This window comes from Fusarium proliferatum (assembly GCF_900067095.1).
Source record: "Fusarium proliferatum ET1 genome assembly, contig: FPRO_scaffold011, whole genome shotgun sequence".
Lineage (NCBI taxonomy): Eukaryota > Fungi > Ascomycota > Sordariomycetes > Hypocreales > Nectriaceae > Fusarium > Fusarium proliferatum.
The window spans coordinates 689,011-706,296 of record NW_022194800.1 but is presented as its reverse complement, the minus strand read 5'-3'; the positions used below and the strand labels follow the sequence as shown (position 1 = coordinate 706,296).

General features: G+C 50.1%; 4 protein-coding genes across 4 annotated transcripts; 3 read left to right on the top strand and 1 right to left on the bottom strand.

The window, feature by feature from the left end:
• Positions 1-157: 157 nt before the first annotated feature.
• On the top strand, positions 158-778 carry FPRO_08422 (uncharacterized protein; the record flags this gene model as incomplete). The annotated part of the gene is made up of 1 exon (XM_031222088.1): positions 158-778. The coding sequence occupies one exon, from the start codon at positions 158-160 to the stop codon at positions 776-778; it is 621 nt and encodes a 206-aa protein (XP_031087582.1).
• Positions 779-1,783: 1,005 nt separating this feature from the next.
• On the bottom strand, positions 1,784-3,820 carry FPRO_08421 (uncharacterized protein; the record flags this gene model as incomplete). Its single annotated transcript, XM_031222087.1, has 7 exons — positions 1,784-2,979; positions 3,032-3,313; positions 3,363-3,434; positions 3,492-3,497; positions 3,559-3,609; positions 3,703-3,756; positions 3,817-3,820. 7 exons carry the CDS (start codon positions 3,818-3,820, stop codon positions 1,784-1,786), a joined length of 1,665 nt encoding a protein of 554 aa, XP_031087581.1.
• A 1,116-nt stretch (positions 3,821-4,936) lies between these two features.
• Positions 4,937-5,720, top strand: FPRO_08420 (uncharacterized protein; the record flags this gene model as incomplete). Its single annotated transcript, XM_031222086.1, has 4 exons — positions 4,937-5,054; positions 5,103-5,216; positions 5,266-5,382; positions 5,434-5,720. The coding sequence occupies 4 exons, from the start codon at positions 4,937-4,939 to the stop codon at positions 5,718-5,720; spliced, it is 636 nt and encodes a 211-aa protein (XP_031087580.1).
• Positions 5,721-7,929: 2,209 nt separating this feature from the next.
• Positions 7,930-17,058, top strand: FPRO_08419 (uncharacterized protein; the record flags this gene model as incomplete). Its single annotated transcript, XM_031222085.1, has 1 exon — positions 7,930-17,058. The coding sequence occupies one exon, from the start codon at positions 7,930-7,932 to the stop codon at positions 17,056-17,058; it is 9,129 nt and encodes a 3,042-aa protein (XP_031087579.1).
• Positions 17,059-17,286: the final 228 nt, after the last annotated feature.

The window sequence follows — 17,286 nt, the reverse complement described above, 5'->3', positions numbered from 1 at the left end:
CAGTGCTTAACAGTTAATACATGCGCGGTATTTCTTTCCCAACCAATCATCTTCAACTCGCAGCCTAAACCAGGTATCGATTATCAAACATATAAAATCTTCAAGACTATAAAGACCACAACCAGGACAAGGTCAACATACATCACCAGCCCTCACAATGCCGACCTCACCTTCGCCACCACTATCCTACACACAACCCGCATCTCTCAAGGCCTTCGCCTCTACTCCAGATGTCTTCCGAGCTGCCCACCCCCCAATTGAGCACCTCATAGCTGGCGCCCTAGTCACCAACCCTCAAGGCCAAGTCCTTCTTCTTCGCCGTGCAGCTCACGACTCCTGGCCTCTACTATGGGAAGTCCCCGGTGGTTGTGTCGATGACTCAGACCATGGCCTCGTTGCCGCAGCAGTGCGTGAACTATGGGAAGAAGCTGGACTGCGCGCAAAAGCCGTGAAAGCCGTGGTAGGAATTGCACCTAGCACAGAGCCGATGCCTGATGATCCCCTAGAGAAGGACTTGGAGGTTCTGTATGACATGCTTGTGTTTCGTGCAGATGATGGAGTCTGGGGAAAGTTGACGGTCTGGGTCGAGGTGGAGAGCTGTGACGAGGTCAAGATCGATGAGAATGAACATGTCGAGTTTGCGTGGGTGACAGAGGAAGAAGCACTGCAGAACAAGTTCAAGAATGGCAACAAGTTGGAGTTTGTGAGCGAGGGAGTGAAGAGGAACGTCCTCGAAGGCTTCAGACTGTGGAAAGAGGAGAACGAGGCAAGCAAATGAGCCAAGGTGGTCAGCAACAAGAATCATCAGCGGTGATGATATAAATCAGCATGAGAGGAGACTTCATGCGCTCATTACTCGTCTATAGTCACACACACACATTCCTCACCCCCTTCTAAAAGCATCAAGAACAAACACCGAGACCTCGTTGAGAAACCAGGAAGACACACAAAAGACAACACGCCACACCACACCACGCCGATCGGAGATGAATAAATAACAGGACATTTCATTGATCCCATGAACCGTCTAGCATACAGATCCGAGTTCATATCGTAAGAGTCGACGTCTCATCATCTTTGCCGAGCCTAGAGAAAACGAACTGCCTATAGTAGCCTTGCCTCATTGTTCGTTCAGCCAAAGCAAGTAAACTTTTTCAGTCCCTCTCCTGCTTTTCACCCTCTCCCTCACATTCATCAATCAAGGAAGTCAACATGCGGCCTAGACGTTTTTGGGGGAAATCAAAAAGAGTAAAAAAACAAAAAGGGAAACATAAAGAGATAATAAAAAAAAAAAGAGCTGTGATCATTCAAATGCATGCCACGTTTCAGTCCATTCATCCATCCGTTCATCCATCCATTCGCCGCCATTCTTTTGCTTTTGTCTCGAAACGCCAAAGGTCAAATGCTCAAAAATGCCCTCTCCAAACCCCCTGAGCGAGTGAAGCGGGTGTCGAGGTTGATCATGAGTAAGTCCAACGTGTGGCGGTCAGACGAGGAAAACAGGATGCCGTGGTCGATTAGAACCGGCGGAGAGATTTCAATTCCATGCCCTGAGCAACCTGTGATACTAGATTGTCGAGGATAACGAAAAGAGCAGGCAGCAAGTTTCGAACCAGCTTCAAAACCATCGCTTGCAATCGAGTGCAAAATGGGTGTCATTTACGAGAAAATAGCAAAGTCCAAGATGATCACTACTCTTATCTACGAGCTAGGTGACTCGCATCTTGTAAACAGGCATTCTCAGTCGTCAAACCATAGAGAAACGAGGCGATTGGTACACATTCTAGGGTGCCATCGCACGTCCCTGGCGACCTTTCTTGTTGGGCACTGTAGTCCAACCGTCGTCGTCAGCTGTGGGTGTAGCAGGCTCGGCATCAGTAGACGCGGGTTGTTGAGCAGCCGATCCGTTGGAGCGGAGAGGTCCAGCCCGTGCCTCCCGAATGCCGCCACGGCCACCGCGACCGCCTCGAGGTCCAGCTCCTCCACGGGGTCCTCGCTGATCGTTTGAGGCAGAGCGCCAGCTTGAAGCTTCGGTTGCTCTTGACTTGGGAGCACCCTCTCGGGGCTCGCGGTTTCGGATAGGAACCTTTTGCTCGCCATTGGCGCCCTCAGCAGCTTCAGCCTTGGGTTCTGTTGCCTCAGGGGTGGCCTCAGCGGCCTCTTTCGCCTCGGCAGCTTCGGCAGCTTCGGCAGCTTGCTTGGCTTCAGCGGCTTCAGCAGCTTCAGCAGCCTCAGCCTCAGCCTTGGCAGCAGCCTCCTTTGCCAATTTTCGCTCCTCCTTGGCCTTCTCATCAGCCTCCTTCTTCTCTTGAATAGCCTGCAGGCGCTTGACCTCAATCTCCTTCTCCCTTGCTGCGGTATCAATAGGACGAGCGGCGCCGAAGGGGCTGGCCTTAGCATCAGAGCCCTGGGATGCTGATGAAGCATCGGGGGCCTCGGAGACGGTTCGCTTCTGGAGGTTCAAGCGAGGACGACCGCCTTGGGCAGGTGCGGCGTTAGAAAGGGCGGGAGATGGGGGTGCGCTGCCGTCGGGAGAGGCAGCCTTAGCAGCATCGGGGCGCATTCTCTCGCGCCACTGCATGTCCTTCTCAGCAGCAGTGGCAGTTCGCTCAGGTCGCTCAGGGCGTTCAGGACGAGGACGAGAACCACCTTCGCGAGCCTCGCCCCAAGCAGGAGAGTCCCGGCGGTTTCCTCGGTAAGACTCACTACGGTCACCAAGCACATCGGGAGAAGCACGGGGGCGGCTTCCGTCTCGGGATCCGGAACCCTCTTGAGGAGAGAGAGGAGCCAGGGGTCCATGTCGCTCCCAAGTGAACTCACGTTGGGGACGAGACTCGAAAGCAGGATCACGAGGCCGTCGCTCACGGTCACCGAAATCACGAGCACCACCCCTTGAAGGGGCATCGGGCAGAGGTCCCTTGCGGTCCCAGTTACCCATCTCACGGATAGAGTCACCTCGGCCAGGATCACCGCCACGAGCTGTAATTGACGGTTAGATAAAGGTTGAGTGTTCAGGGATATGCAATCTTACGAGGATCGGCGACCTTGATCTTGATCATTCGGCCATTAAAGTTCTCGCCGTCAAAGGTAAGAGCCTTCTTGAGGCCATCCAGAGTCTCGAATTCGACATAACCGAAACCTTTGGGGCGCTGCAGCTCACGGTCCTCGATAAGGCGGACGTTGATGACACCGCAGTCAGCGAGATATTCACCCACGGCATCGTTGGTAACATCGTAGGAAAGGTTGCCCAAGTGAGCGGTATAAGGAGGCTTGTCGGGAAGGGTTTGAGGGGCAGCTTCGCGAACGGAGAAACCTGCGCCAGTTAGTTTTGACAGCCAAATTACGGCGATATAAACACATACCCCGGTCCTGCCAGCTGGAAGCAGCGTTGTTGTTATACCGAGGGCGGTCGGAAGGGGGCAGAGCCTGAGTGCCTAAGAATGGTCAGTCCACCTGGGTCGAAACCATCGTATGAAAGCGACAGGACATACCAGTGACTGGAAATGAGTTAGCGATGAGACACATATGTAGATTTGAAGTGAAAGTGCAAGTGCTTACCGTAAGAGGTTTCCTCTACCTCATCAGCCCAAGATGAGCCTCCACCAAAACCTATAAGTCCGAGTCGTCAGTATGGGGTCAACGAGGGGCATCGCAGCCAAGTCCGCTGTGCGGCGGGGTGCACAGGCGAGGGGCGGGACATACTGTCAGCCAGAAAGTCCCCAAGGGACATCTTCTGCTGTTCCTTCTTCTTAGGAGCTGGCGAGAGGTTAGCATCTGCTTACAGGACATGCTGAACTGTCATAGAGGGGCGCTCACCCATAATTGCGGTTAGGCGAACACGCGCAACGATTCTAGGACCGATGCGCGCACGAATGCAAAGGGCGAAGGCGACCGGGGTTTCAGCTTTCGCTTCAGAGAGGATAACGAGATCGGATCGCTTTGTAGCCGGGAACGGAAGAACCGAATACCGGAATGTCGATTATTTCTGTCGAGAAACTTGCGTTGTAGAGTGTTGATGTGCCCCGACTAACGTTGCCGTGTCTGGGGTTGACGAGTTGAAATTTGCTCGGCGTATGGGAAAAAATGATGATGGAGGCGCCAGTTGAGGGTTGCCTTAATTTTCCAGTCCTGGTCTGAAGTGGGCGCTAGCCCTTTTTAGTGCGGGATCCACCAATCAACCCCTCTACTCGATTGATGTCTCGCTTGCATCTTCTCAGAAGCACCAGTAACAACAGCCCCTACAAGACCCAGAAACCGTAGTTACACTTTGAGGTGGTTCAAGCAGTTGATTTTGTTCAACAGCCCGAGCTTATGAGATCTCGGCCTGACATATCAAGCCGTAGAACGCAGTCCAGAAATACTCTGATCTCTTGCATACGGTATTTTATGCGGCACATACAATTACATGCATTGGTAAAGATCAAGACGACTCATAATTTCCACACATGGCCAACCAGTATTAATGGAATAGCCTTTTATTAATTGCTATTCCCCTCATGTCCTTACTAAATTGGATAATTCATTGCATGTTATCACATTGGTTCATATTCATCTCAACTATGTCTTGCCTTTCACGAGCCAAACTCCCCCCAAAAAGTATACCAGCTCGACCCTCACAGACATTTTTTATGTGTGCCGATTCAAGCCCACCCAATTGGCCCACGGCCCATGTCATGTCACGGGTTTTCATCCCCAACTTTATGGTGGCTCTCTACGATTGACCTTTGCCTGCTTAGGAAAACTTGAGATTCAGATGCAGTGAGAGCCTTATCAACCTCACAGTCAAGTTCGACAAACAGCCGGCGAAGCGAGCCATGTAACATTATTCTTTTTTCTTCTTAATATTGTAATTATATGCCACATTTGAAGTAACCAACATCCATTCTCTCCTCCTCCTCGCCCGCCTCCTCCATATCCAGCCTCAGACACAGCCATCATGGCCAACGATAGAAATCAAATGGTTTCTGTACGCCAACGGCAGTCCTCTCGTGGTTTGTTTTCTCCCGAGGTTGTTGACCTCGTGGTACCTCCATTGAAATTCGGTGGTTACGCCGGTAAGCTGCTTCATGCGTCCTCGCACACCCCATATTGACATCAAGCAGGGACTGTAGGTGTTTTGGCAGGTGTTGGAGGCTCAATCTTCCAAGAGGCAAATCCAATAATCTGGGGGACAGTTTCTGGATTCCAATGGTTTACTTTGGGAACAAGCTTCTGGTGTAAGCTCTCACTAAAACCATACATTTACCATCGGACTGACCTCTCAAGTCACCAGGAGTATTATTGTTAAGGGATGGGGCGGTGAAGAAAAACTAAGGAAAGGCGACAAGACAATTGCCAGCGCAATAGCTGGCACAGCAGCTGGTTCGGTGGGTGGCTTGATCAGTAAGTCATACCACACTGTCGCGGTTTTACTCTTACTGACCCTGTGACCAGGAGGGCCGAAAAACATTCTCCCCGCTATGTTTGTCTTCACGATAGTGGGAGCTGGTGGCCAAATGATTGCAAACAGAATGGCAACTCGAAAACCGAAGGTTCACGACGAGAAAGAATCATTTTGGAGCCGATGGTCTCCCCTTAAGAAGCTTACGGATCAGGAGTATAGGGATATGATGTCAGAAAAGATGCTGAGGATAGACGCTGATATTGCACTTATTGATGATCGCATCGCTGAATTAAAAAAGCAGGCCGAAGAAGAAGAACTCAAAGGCTCATCAACATAATAATACTCATGTTTAAGTTGATTCAATTCCCTCCGATTTTGTCGTGGCTTGTTGAATCCCATCCTCTGCTTGCTGGCCTGAAAGGACTAGCGACTGTCAGAAAGCGGCATGCAGTCAGCTAGCAAGATGCAGAACATGCTAATCGGCTTCCTTGACAAGGTATGCGGATAATTGTTGAGTGAAACCATGGACTAATCAAACATCAGTGGAATTTCTGTTGTTTCAGAGCCTTGACATGCCAGACATCAATTGTAGAAGCTGGAGGGAGCAAACCACGAGTTTCGCGTGTTTGTATTCTTCACTAATCTTGACTCCCTCAGACTGACAACGCATAACACAGTAACTTTCACTGTTCGATGCAACCTCGTAACGAGTATTGTTACCGAGTAACTGCTAGGGAGGGATGAGGGATGATACGACACTGCTATGACACGCCACTGTATTACGACTTGGATCACTGCCACAGCGGAATGAAGCAAGAATGACGCAGCTTGAAGGAACTAAGTCGAAATCTGTGGTAGACGAAACAACAATTCCCCTGGGGAACAACGGAGCGACAGGCTGTGTGACTTGGCAGCGTCAGATGTTGTTTCTTGTACCTGACTGTCGAGATTCATGCCTGGCGGTGCGCACGTTTTGGTGGCGCTAGGATAACGAAGCTACCATTGCTACAGTAAAAGCATTCTGGGATGTGTGCATGTCTGATAACGCGGTCCGAGTTCGAAGTACGGGGTAACTCTAACAACGTTGCAGATAGACTCGAAACTTTGCTGCAAACGAGTATGTCAGTGCAGCAAAATGACTTGTGCGGTTAAATCACATAAGAGAAATTTATTGCGTACGTATGTATATCTACGAGAAACTTTAAATAAAAACAATTACAAAACGTTGAAGGAGATGAATGTCCGATCCTCCACGGAACTCGAAGAGACATGCATTCCCCGCACTTTGACTGGAAGAATGGGTAACCAATGACAAAGAAAGCACTGTCGTGATTTGTCGATAAGGCACGGGAAAATTCTAACGCTCGTATGTGGTACAGCAGAGTACACGCGGTTCAAACGGAAGATCGGCTCAGACGGTTGTTGATAAGGCTGGTATGGAGATCCTTAGCATGGTGCATTACCCGGTGCCGCAAAGGGAGATGGATGCATTTTTAATGTCTCATGAGAGTTGGTAATCAAGTAATATCTCCTTTAATGTCGACAGTCGTAACACTGCGGAGTTGTTGAGATTGGTGATCATCAACAAATAAAATGTCTTAATTACTACCTACTATAGCTACTAGCAGACGTCGTTTGTTCCCTGCTAATGAGCTAGGCCCGTGCTTCTGCCCTAACTGATCTAACGAAGTGAGGCTCGTGGCTTCAGCTTGGAGTCCTCTGAGTGGAGGCCTTCTCGAATCTATCCAACCTGAGCTTGGGTGCATGCAGTAGTTGGTAGCAGTACGTACTCGTTATCGCTTCGTGGGTTCCATGTAAGCAGTTCGTTCAAAGACGGACGCATGAGTCTAAGCGACCAATCTAGTCCATCGCCATCCAATATCCGTCCATCTTCAACGCTACGTATCTCGGACCATAGCCGTTCCTTTCCTTTCAAAACCTACCTACCTACTACCTAATAACTTTGCATATCCCCCGCCAAAAGTTACGATTTCAAGGGAATCGCCGTTTTTCGCATCCGTCCCTGCCTTGTACTCCTGCAGCAGAGTAACACTCCTTTTCCTAATAACCTACGATCCTCGTGGATCCAGACCCCCTTGACGTCACAAATCTCCCCCGAATCCCCTTAGAGCATCGCGTTTCGATATACTTTCCGTCGATCCCGATAAATACATAAGTCAGCTTTGAATTTACTTTCCGCTCTGCTCTCCGCCAACCATCCCTGCCCCGGACGCGAGGATATATACTTGAACCTTTCAACGTTCTACTCACAGCGCATCCTTTTACGCGTTGCTGTTCGGTCAAGCCTCACGGGAGTACCAGCAAGGAACTCAAAATCCGGCAATAACGACACCTAATTCGTCAAAAGCCCGCGGCGATGGCATAGCCCGCCTATTAATCGGGTGCATACAAAGTGAAGGCATGATATCTCTTCCACAAGCAGGAAACGTAAGTTGCGATACCACGCCACCTTACACCGCTCGTAGCTAATTCCTTGTCTCTTCGCAGTTGACTTGGTGGGAGAGGCTCGTGGGGGCCTTCGCAACATGGCTCTCCTCAACCCGACCTTCGTCTTCGGCTGTCTAGTCCTCTTATATCTATCGTCCTTCGTCCTCCTAGCCATCTTTCGAATCATTACCGGTATCTCTATTCAAAGAATTGGCTACTTCTCCTTGCGCCGACTAGCATATACACCTCGAGATGGATGTAGGATAGAGATTAGGGGCCTAGGGCTCCACGTTCATCGACCAACCTTCGCGCAGCCAACATGGCTCAGTGTTGTTCTGAGCGAGCTCGTCGTAACATTGGATATCAACGAGTTGGAAGGAAACAAGCAGGTCGACGTAGGCCCCGAGGACAGCGATGCCGAAACGTCGAAGGATAAGAAACCGGACTCTAAAACTACTGCCCGGCAGCAACCACAGCTACCGCGACGAGCTACAAGCACGGTTGTCCGCAGCGAAACATGGAAGAAACTTACAAATATCAAAGAAAAGATCAAACGGTTGCATAGGAATATCAGCTGGCTCAAGCTGGTCGACGTGGTCGCGACAAACTCAGCAGTGAATATCGTGGATGTGGGAAATGTCCAGGTTGGAAGCTTCACTCTCGCGGTCGATACGCGCCGAAAGATGGTCGATCGTGTACGCTTTTTCGCCCGTCTAGCTGATCGCCATGGCAAGGACCAACAAGCGGAATGGACTGTCTCGTTGCGTAGCGTCTTGTTCACTGCTGATGGAAGTGAATCCATGGAAGTTCTTGACCAATTGTTTATCAACGTTCATGGACATCTATACAAGTCCATGGATGGCTTGCGCGAAGCTGCCGTGGCTATCAAGATGGGTCGACTACATATTCCATTCGATGATCTGCAAACGTGCATGAGTCGACTCAAGCAAAGGAGAGCTGAGGTCAAAACTCCCGGGGTAGAGGAGGAGCCCGTGGATATCTTCTTGGGCAAGGTAGCACAGGAAATCGATGAACCTGGAACAACGAACGATGACTTGATGAGGACAGTTTCCGATTCCAAAGAGTTTTTCAGTTCTATCCTACGCGGCATCAAAGAGATTCAATTTGCTGTGAGCTTCCTGGGTATGAGCAAGAAGGTCCAGTCTATCAAGCCTGGGTCTACCCCAATCCAGCTGAACGCAGCTATGAAAGAGGTTGGAATAGATCTTCACAGGCTAGACTCCAAGTCGCCAGCGCACAGGATGTATTTCCCCGCCGAGGCCATTGCGCACGAGGCATTGGCTGCTGCTCTGTCTATATCTGTTGGCTTGGATGATGGACATGGTCAACCTGAACGCCTTCTATACGTCCCGATGGCCACGACGACGATCAAGACAACGCTACTCTCTAAGACCGTTGAAGTTCTGCGGGCCAGTACTGTGGACGAGAGAAACGCCAACATCATGTTTGCGAACTCTGTCGTTACGTCGCCTTCGGTAGATCTCGACCCTCACCATTTGCCGCTCCTTATCGCCTTATTCAAGTCGAAACCTAGAGCACCAAGAGCGCAGAATGATAACCACCATCTGATCTCGCGCTTACTACCCAAAGCGAATTACAAGTTCTCTATGCACGAACCTGTAGTTCGTATAAAGCTACAGCCTTTGCAAAAAGCCGAGGATCCAGATGATTTCGATCTCATCATTTCCTCTATCTCCTCGATCTCACTCGACATTGAATCTTCGCATAGCCTTATGGCAGATATGCATTATTCCCTTGATGGCTCCTTCAGACTTCAATCGCACGATCTTTACTACCAGACCAATAATGGTGAGCGGTTTAACTTGATTACCACAGAGTCACTCGACATGAAACTACACTTAGGCGCTCGACCAGATGTTTACGTTGATGTATCTGGTAACCTTCAGTCTGCCTCCATCAGTATGGTCAGACCCGAGATTATCGATGGACTTCGTCAAATAGTTCAGGAGTTGCGCATCGATGTGGAACCAGAAAAAGGCACGGTTTCACGATCCAGGGGTGGCCAGAACTTCTTACGATCTATGCCCAACTGGCTATTGAGAGCACAGTTTGATGCGTCGGATTTCAACGTGGAGATCGCAGGCATTGACGAGGAGATCTCAGATGATACTCGTGGAGTATTCCTCCATTGGGATACTGTCTCCACCGAATACCGTGCCCACCGACTTGACGGACTTCAACGCCGGGCTTCCAGGAGACGCGCCAACAGTCGTTCTATCAGTCAGTCCGACTCGGAGTGGACTCCTCCTTCGAGCTCTCCACGGCCCAAAAAGAAACCGCAGAACATTGGTGATGGGCGAAAGCTTACACTCTTTGCCAGTGGAATCGAGGCACAGATTATGGATGCCGTTGATACACTCGAGCCAGAACCCTTCCTGAGTGTACCAAGACTTGAGCTTTCTCTCAGCGCGGCAAGTGATGCCAGTGGTCCAACCTTTAATATACAAGTTGGTGTCCGTTCGATCCGTGCTAAGTACTCCCTCTATCGGCATTACGCCATTGGGGTTGCTGTCATGACATTACGCAAAGCTTTCATGCAAAGCGGACGTGACATTCCGCGAACGAAACAACATGGAAGCTATGTTGATATCATTCCTACCGCCAACCGACTGGCGCCTCCAGGAACTCCTGATTTCGATCCTGGCTCGTCCACTATCACACCAGAATTGGTTACTCTCGATTTCAAGGCAGCGCTTGTGCAGCTGAAGGCCGACATGCCTCACGATCCAGCCATGATGCTACATATGTATGGTTTAGAGTTAGGCCGCCAGAGATGGTCTACGCCCTACATTGCAGCAAAGCTTGTACGACTTTATACAGAGCCACCACGCATGCGCAACGTTTGGGCGAGGTTAGTCAGCATTAAGTCAGGACGCCTTGATTTCCGAGAATCTCGTCGAAAGACAGCTTATGGGGGTGTTGTTGACGAGAAAATGGTGGACATTGTGACTGAGGCCGTTCGTATCGCTGTTCCGCACGAGGTCATCGTCAGCCGCGTGAGTGACAACTTCGTCAATGTGATTAAAGCAGTTCAGCAGCTCCACCATCGCTTCAAGACGGGCACCAATGAGTATATCCTCGAGAAGAAGCCCGAAGGGCCAAAGTCGGTACCCAAGGTGTCAGTACGCACACGAAACTTTTTATTCGAGCTTGAAGATGGCGGATTTGAGTGGAAACTAGGCATGATTTACCGCACTGGCCTCGTTGAACAAACACAGCGACTTGCTCGAGAAAATGCCTTCAAGGTTAAGCTTAAGAGAGTTCGCGAAGAGGAGATAAGAAGAGGCAGCAGCAAATTCCGATCTCGATCAACCTTTCCCAGAGGACGGCCTGAAATGGGCGATAGACCAAGCAGCAGAAGTCGGAGTGCAGACGCTTTCGAAGAAGGAAGAGATGCACGACCAAACTCCCAACATGGAAGAATTCCACGATACAACCCCAACATCGAATCCCTCCGTGTCAACGGTGTTTCAAAGGTTACTGAACACTATGCCCGAAGCCATCTGGATATGTTCAATGCCCAGAGCTGGAAGAAGCGGATTGATCGCGCTTACCAGATGTCTCAAGACAGCATGAAAGAGTCTCGGGGCCAGTTCTGGGGTGCCAACCAAATCCCCGAAGACCTGGAAGACTCCGAAAATCTACTGGAGGTACCCCCAAGACCAGCGCTCATGGCCGCCGTCATCAGTGACTTGCACTTTATGATCGACAAGCCTACATTCCCCATAAAAGATCTTCCAGACTTCCTTCATAAGATCGGTAAAGGGATGCCAAAGGATACGCAGTATAGCTTACTGGTGCCAATGCATCTCAGTATTGCCATGGGCGAGGCTAAGGTGACGCTACGAGATTACCCATTGCCTTTGGTGCATATTCCACCGATGAAATATGGACAATCTGCAAAAATCCAAGCTGTGTCATTGAAGGCAAATTTCGTCGTCGCCGAGGAGTTCAGGGGTATTGAGTCGACGCGGAGGGTTCGAGTCAATGTTGTCCCACCAAGGAGCTCGCTTCCAGGTTCCTCAAATGAAGGCAGTTTTGCCATCGAAGTCAGGCGTACAATAGGGCCCGTCAAGTCTTACTCAGATGTTTACATGGATGTCAATAGTGCTCTTCCTACGCGGATCACCTGGGGTCCTTGTTACCAGCCTGCCATCCAGGACATGATGATGGTAATTGAATCGTTTACCAAACCTCAATTCGATCTATCAGAACGTGTCGGTTTCTGGGACAAACTGCGACTTAACTTCCACTCCAGGATACACATGTCTTGGAAGGGGGATGGAGATGTTCATCTGGCTCTCAAGGGTACACGCGATCCGTATGCAATGACTGGCAATGGAGCCGGTTTCCTCATGTGCTGGCGAAATGACATCAGATGGAACATAAACGCCGACGACGACCCCAAACGATTCATCTCAGTCGAAAGTGGCGAGTACATCCTCGCAGTGCCTGATTATAGCCATGAAGTTCGAGACCAGGCCCGGCGACTTTACGATGCTGAAGGTTACCTGCCTGAAGACAACTACAAATCCGAGGCGAGCTTTAAGAAGGTTGTCATGAAGCTGTCAGGCAAGGTCAAGGTCATGGCTGGCCTCATATTCGAACGAGCTATTGAGGACGGCCAGAGAAGCTTTGAGTTTCGCCCTCATTATGACATCGTCCTCAAAAATCCGCACTTCGCTAAACCTGATGCGAATGGTCTTCCATACGACGCAATGCGTGGTTTTCGAAGCCGACACATCCATCTTTCTATTGCGATCCATGCACCAGCTGATCGTGACTGGCTGTCAGATACTCCAGAGCCGTCCCGAAGCTACAACACTATCCATCTCACCCCTCGTTTCTTCACCCACTTCTTCAATTGGTGGGGCTTGTTCGGACAGCCGCTGTCATTGCCAATTCGTCAAGGTAGTCTCTTCCCTGGCCGTGAGAAGAACAGCAAGAAATTTGGCCGACATCTTGCAACTGTTAAGTACAACATTTTGCTCGCGCCACTTTTCCTCAGTCACATCTACAAGCACAAGGATGTCGAAGATCATTCTGAAAATGCAGTCTCTGCAACTGGTTTGAAGGTGCGATTTGACAGCTTTTCACTTGACCTTCATCAACGCCGAGAAGAGTTTAATACCCTTGGCAAAGGCAAACACGGTGACGATACCAGTAAAACGTCAGGTATCAAGATTCATGCAGCCCAGCTCGACCTCGTTAGCGCCGATGTTCGAGCAGTGTCAGCAAGCTTGAAGGGAACTACCACAGAGGCTATTAAGAAAGGATCTATCGCAACATTGATGAGCGAATCTGACGAGAAGCCTGACTTGTCTCGGTTTACTATTCCGGACAATGACTTCAGTTGGATCGATATGGATGATTTTGTCGAGCTTGACTGGATAACACCCACGGAGCCTCACCCTGACACCAAGATCTTACCCCTGGCATACGCCCCTCGCCTGACATATTTCCGACAAACAGATATTGGTGGTGTTATTGCTGGAGACCCAACACGAACTAGTCCTTTTGGAAGCGAACCCACACATTTCTGTGTGATGAGACACGATGACGATCCCCGTCGAATCCAGGGCCAGCTTATTAAGGATCGCCTTGACCAGCTGGGTAGGCAAATGGAATCTCATGATCGTGAGATGGGCGAAGCGGAGTTGAGGGTTATCAAATGCGATGCAAAGGATCGAGTTGCCGTGGAAGAATTCAAGGCTTTCCAGAAACATACCGACGTGCTGCAAGAGAAGAAGGAATTCCTTGAGTCGATGCTGAACCAGGCCAAGATTCGTGCTCCGTCAAGTACCAATAGGAGCAGCAATGACGGCCGCAAGCAATCAGGCGAGTCTTCCATCCCTTTCCAGGATGAGACCATGGAAATCCCAGCCACCAGCGAGTTCGAAAGCGAGTTCAACAATCGCTTTGTTATCCACAACTTGCAACTCAAGTGGAACAACACCCTGCGAAATATCGTCCTTCGATACCTTCATCAAAACAGCCAAAGACGTGGTTTCACCTACTACCTTTCGCGGCCGGCTATCAAGTTTATCCTTGACATTGTCGAGGAGCAGAACAAAGCCAAGTCAAACAACAAGCCAGGCAAGGCCAAATCAACACACAGTCGCCAAGGTGGCAGAAGGAGTTCTCGCGCATCTAGCGTTCATGATGACGAAACACCTCTGGATATCGAAGAGCGCATTAAACGCATTCTCAATGACGGTCGCAAGTTTACGTCGGCTACCTGGGGCACCAACGCCGAGGGTGTTGTTGATGGATCGATTGAAGATCTGGTGACTGGAATTGCCGAAGAATTCACTCCCCAAAGTAGCTATCACATTCGAATCATTGCTCCGCAAATCCAACTCCAGAGCGACAAGAACAAAAAAAATGTGGTGCTTGCAACTGCTAAGGGTATGGAGCTGAAGGTTATGGAAGTCATGGAGAAGGAGAGAATCTCAGACAATGTCAGTGGTCTCGTTCAGCGCCGGTTCTTGGTCAATATGGATAGCGTCCAATTCTTTGTCACACATCGCAAGTGGTTCCAAACCAGCCTTGTGTCGATGTATGTTGGAAGCAAGTATGGCGCACCAAGCGGTTCCGCTTGGCCTCCATGGGTTCCTATCGAGGTGGTCTTTGACTTCCAGGCGGATCCTTTCGGTTTCAAGCGCGTCGTCCAGAAAACTTCGGCCATGGTTCGGTATGATAAGTTCAATACCTTGCGCCTGAAGTACAACGATGAGGTGAATACGGACGGAAACGAAAACGCTTCTCAAGTCAATATGGAAAACCGCATGGACAATCTTTGGGTCGAGTTCCCAACCGCAAGAGCTCTCTGCAATTCATCGCAGTACTATGCACTATACGTCATTGTACTTGATCTCCTCATGTACAACGAACCGATGGAGAAGACGCGTAGTGAGCGTTTGGAAAAGATCATCCTCGCCTCGGACTTCAGCGACTTAAGTGGTGCTCCGGCTATGGTTCAGAAGCTGCAACAACGCATCAGGCAGATGGAGGAGATCAAGGACCATTTCCAGATCTATGCAAAACATCTCGATAAGAAGGGCTGGCAAGACAGAATGCACCTCGAGAAGGATCTGGCAGCTTGTGAGGACGAATTGTTCTTCATGATGAAGGCCATTACCTCGTCGCAAAGAAAGTATGATGTCAATTCGGATGACAGCACTGGTCTTCTCAAGTGGAACATCACCATTCGAGACATTGTTTGGCATCTCATGCAAGATTCCAATGAACCCTTAGTGGAGCTGCAGCTCAAGGATCTTGAGTATGACCGCACAGACAACTCCGATGGTTCTCATGTAAACCTCATTCGTGTTGGTAAGGTCCTTGGCCTCAACCTGTTACCGGATGCCACATACCCTGAGATGATTGCACCATACATCGACCCTGAGAAGCCGCATGCCCAGGAGGGTGAGCACAAGGAGATGATACGAGTGTATTGGTACATGTTGGAGGCTATAGCAGGCATTCCAGTGATGGACCGCTTCGAGGTCAATTTGTTCCCAATCAAGGTGCAATTAGAGCGAGAAGTTGGTAAGCGACTTTTTGAGTATATTTTCCCTGGTATCAATGGAGAAAAGTCGGCCGGCACCAAGAATGACTCCCCGTTCATGCTGAAGCAGGTCACGGCTGATGGAGAGGAGGACGAGGATTACGAAGACGGCAACGGCCTGACACCTTCGTACACACGACAATCATCCTCGTCGTCTTTCTCAGCAGGCTCAGGTTCTCTTGAGCTTCGACTTAGACCTACTTTGACATCCAACACCAAGGCTGAAGCGCCTCCTGGGAAGGCCTTGAGTGTCAATACGGGCAATGAAGGTCATTCTTTCCGCCTCTTCCGTACTCCTGGAACTTCCAAGACGATGCTTAAGAAGGCATCCCATGAGTCTCTCCGATCTAACATGGGTCCAAGAGTTGGCCTTGTACGTGCTCCCACAGGTCTTTCTTCCAGGGAAGGTCGCGAGTCAAGGGACGGCGATAAAAAGTCACGCTTCGGACTCGGAAAGAAACATCACAACGAGAAGCAGCAGTCAGACGACCTTACCAAGATGATGACCCGTGCCAGTCAGTACATGACATTTTCGTCAATCAAAATGCCTTCTGTGGTACTTTGCCTGAGCTATCGTGGCAAAGACAATCGCAACATCGAGGATGTGCACGACTTTGTCTTCAGAATGCCCAGCATTGAGTGGGAGAATAAGACATGGTCCAATCTCGATCTAGCCCTGGCTCTTAAGAAAGCGGTTATGAAGGCCTTGATCTCACATACAGGTGCACTTATTGGGAACAAATTTTCAAAACATCGACCCAATGCCGAACAGCGAGACAAGCTACGGGTATTGGCCAACAGTTCAGTCCTCATTGCGCCGTCCTCTTCGGGTGGCTCTCAACACTACCCGGGCAGTCTGAACGACAGCGACGACTCCAGTCTATATGGCTCATCTCCTGTGGACTTCTCCCGATCACCTCCTAGAAGTATTCGGGCCGGAAGCACACACAGTAGTGTACGGCCAGGGTCTACTATGCGACGGCGCAGTCGAAGCTCGAGTGTCAAGAGTCGAAGGTCACATCGTAACGGCGGCACAGGCCATGGCCCTCAAGCTCCCCTTGGCCCTAATGTGCCCGCTTTCCTAATGATGACGCCGCCAACCCCCATTGATGATCATCATCGTAACGACAGGCATCATCACGGCGCGGAGCTTTTGCGGCCAGCTACCGCAAGTCCACAAAGCAGCATACACAGCATGAGCAACAGCATGTATGGCCAGCAGGGCCAGACATTTGGAATAACGCCAAGCAATTCCCATGCTAGCAGTGTAAACAGCGCCAGCACTCACAGCAGCATTCCAGTGCCTGTCGCCCAACAGCACAGGCCCGGATTCAGAAGAATTCCGACAGGCATCGAACGACCTGCCTCGAGCATGAGCAATCACGATTCTGGGGTACGAAGGAAGAACGGTGCAAGCAATCTCAAAGACAAGCTTAGCGCGCTCACATCCCGTATTGGCAACAGAGAGAGCAGCAGCCCGTCGCAGCCAGAGGATGATTCGGAGGCCGTTGACGACCAGCTGACACCCGCAGGGCCCAAAAGCAGATCTAGGCGGTCTTCAAGCCACACGGGGTCACGACTCAGCTGGACTCCTAACAGGATGAAAACGGGGTAAAAATAGGGAGATACCAAGTCACTTGTTAGTGGCATTGATTTGGGTGGCGTAGTATATAGAATCTAGGTAAAAGAAAAGGCGTATTGGCTAGGACTAGAGGTGGCATTTTTCATTCCTTTGCATATTTGACGTCCAATATGAAGGAGGAATATGGAGAACATATATCATAGCATAGTGAGCGAGTTGGATGGAATAAGTGTTGTTCTAGGAGCAGGATAGGGATGAGCC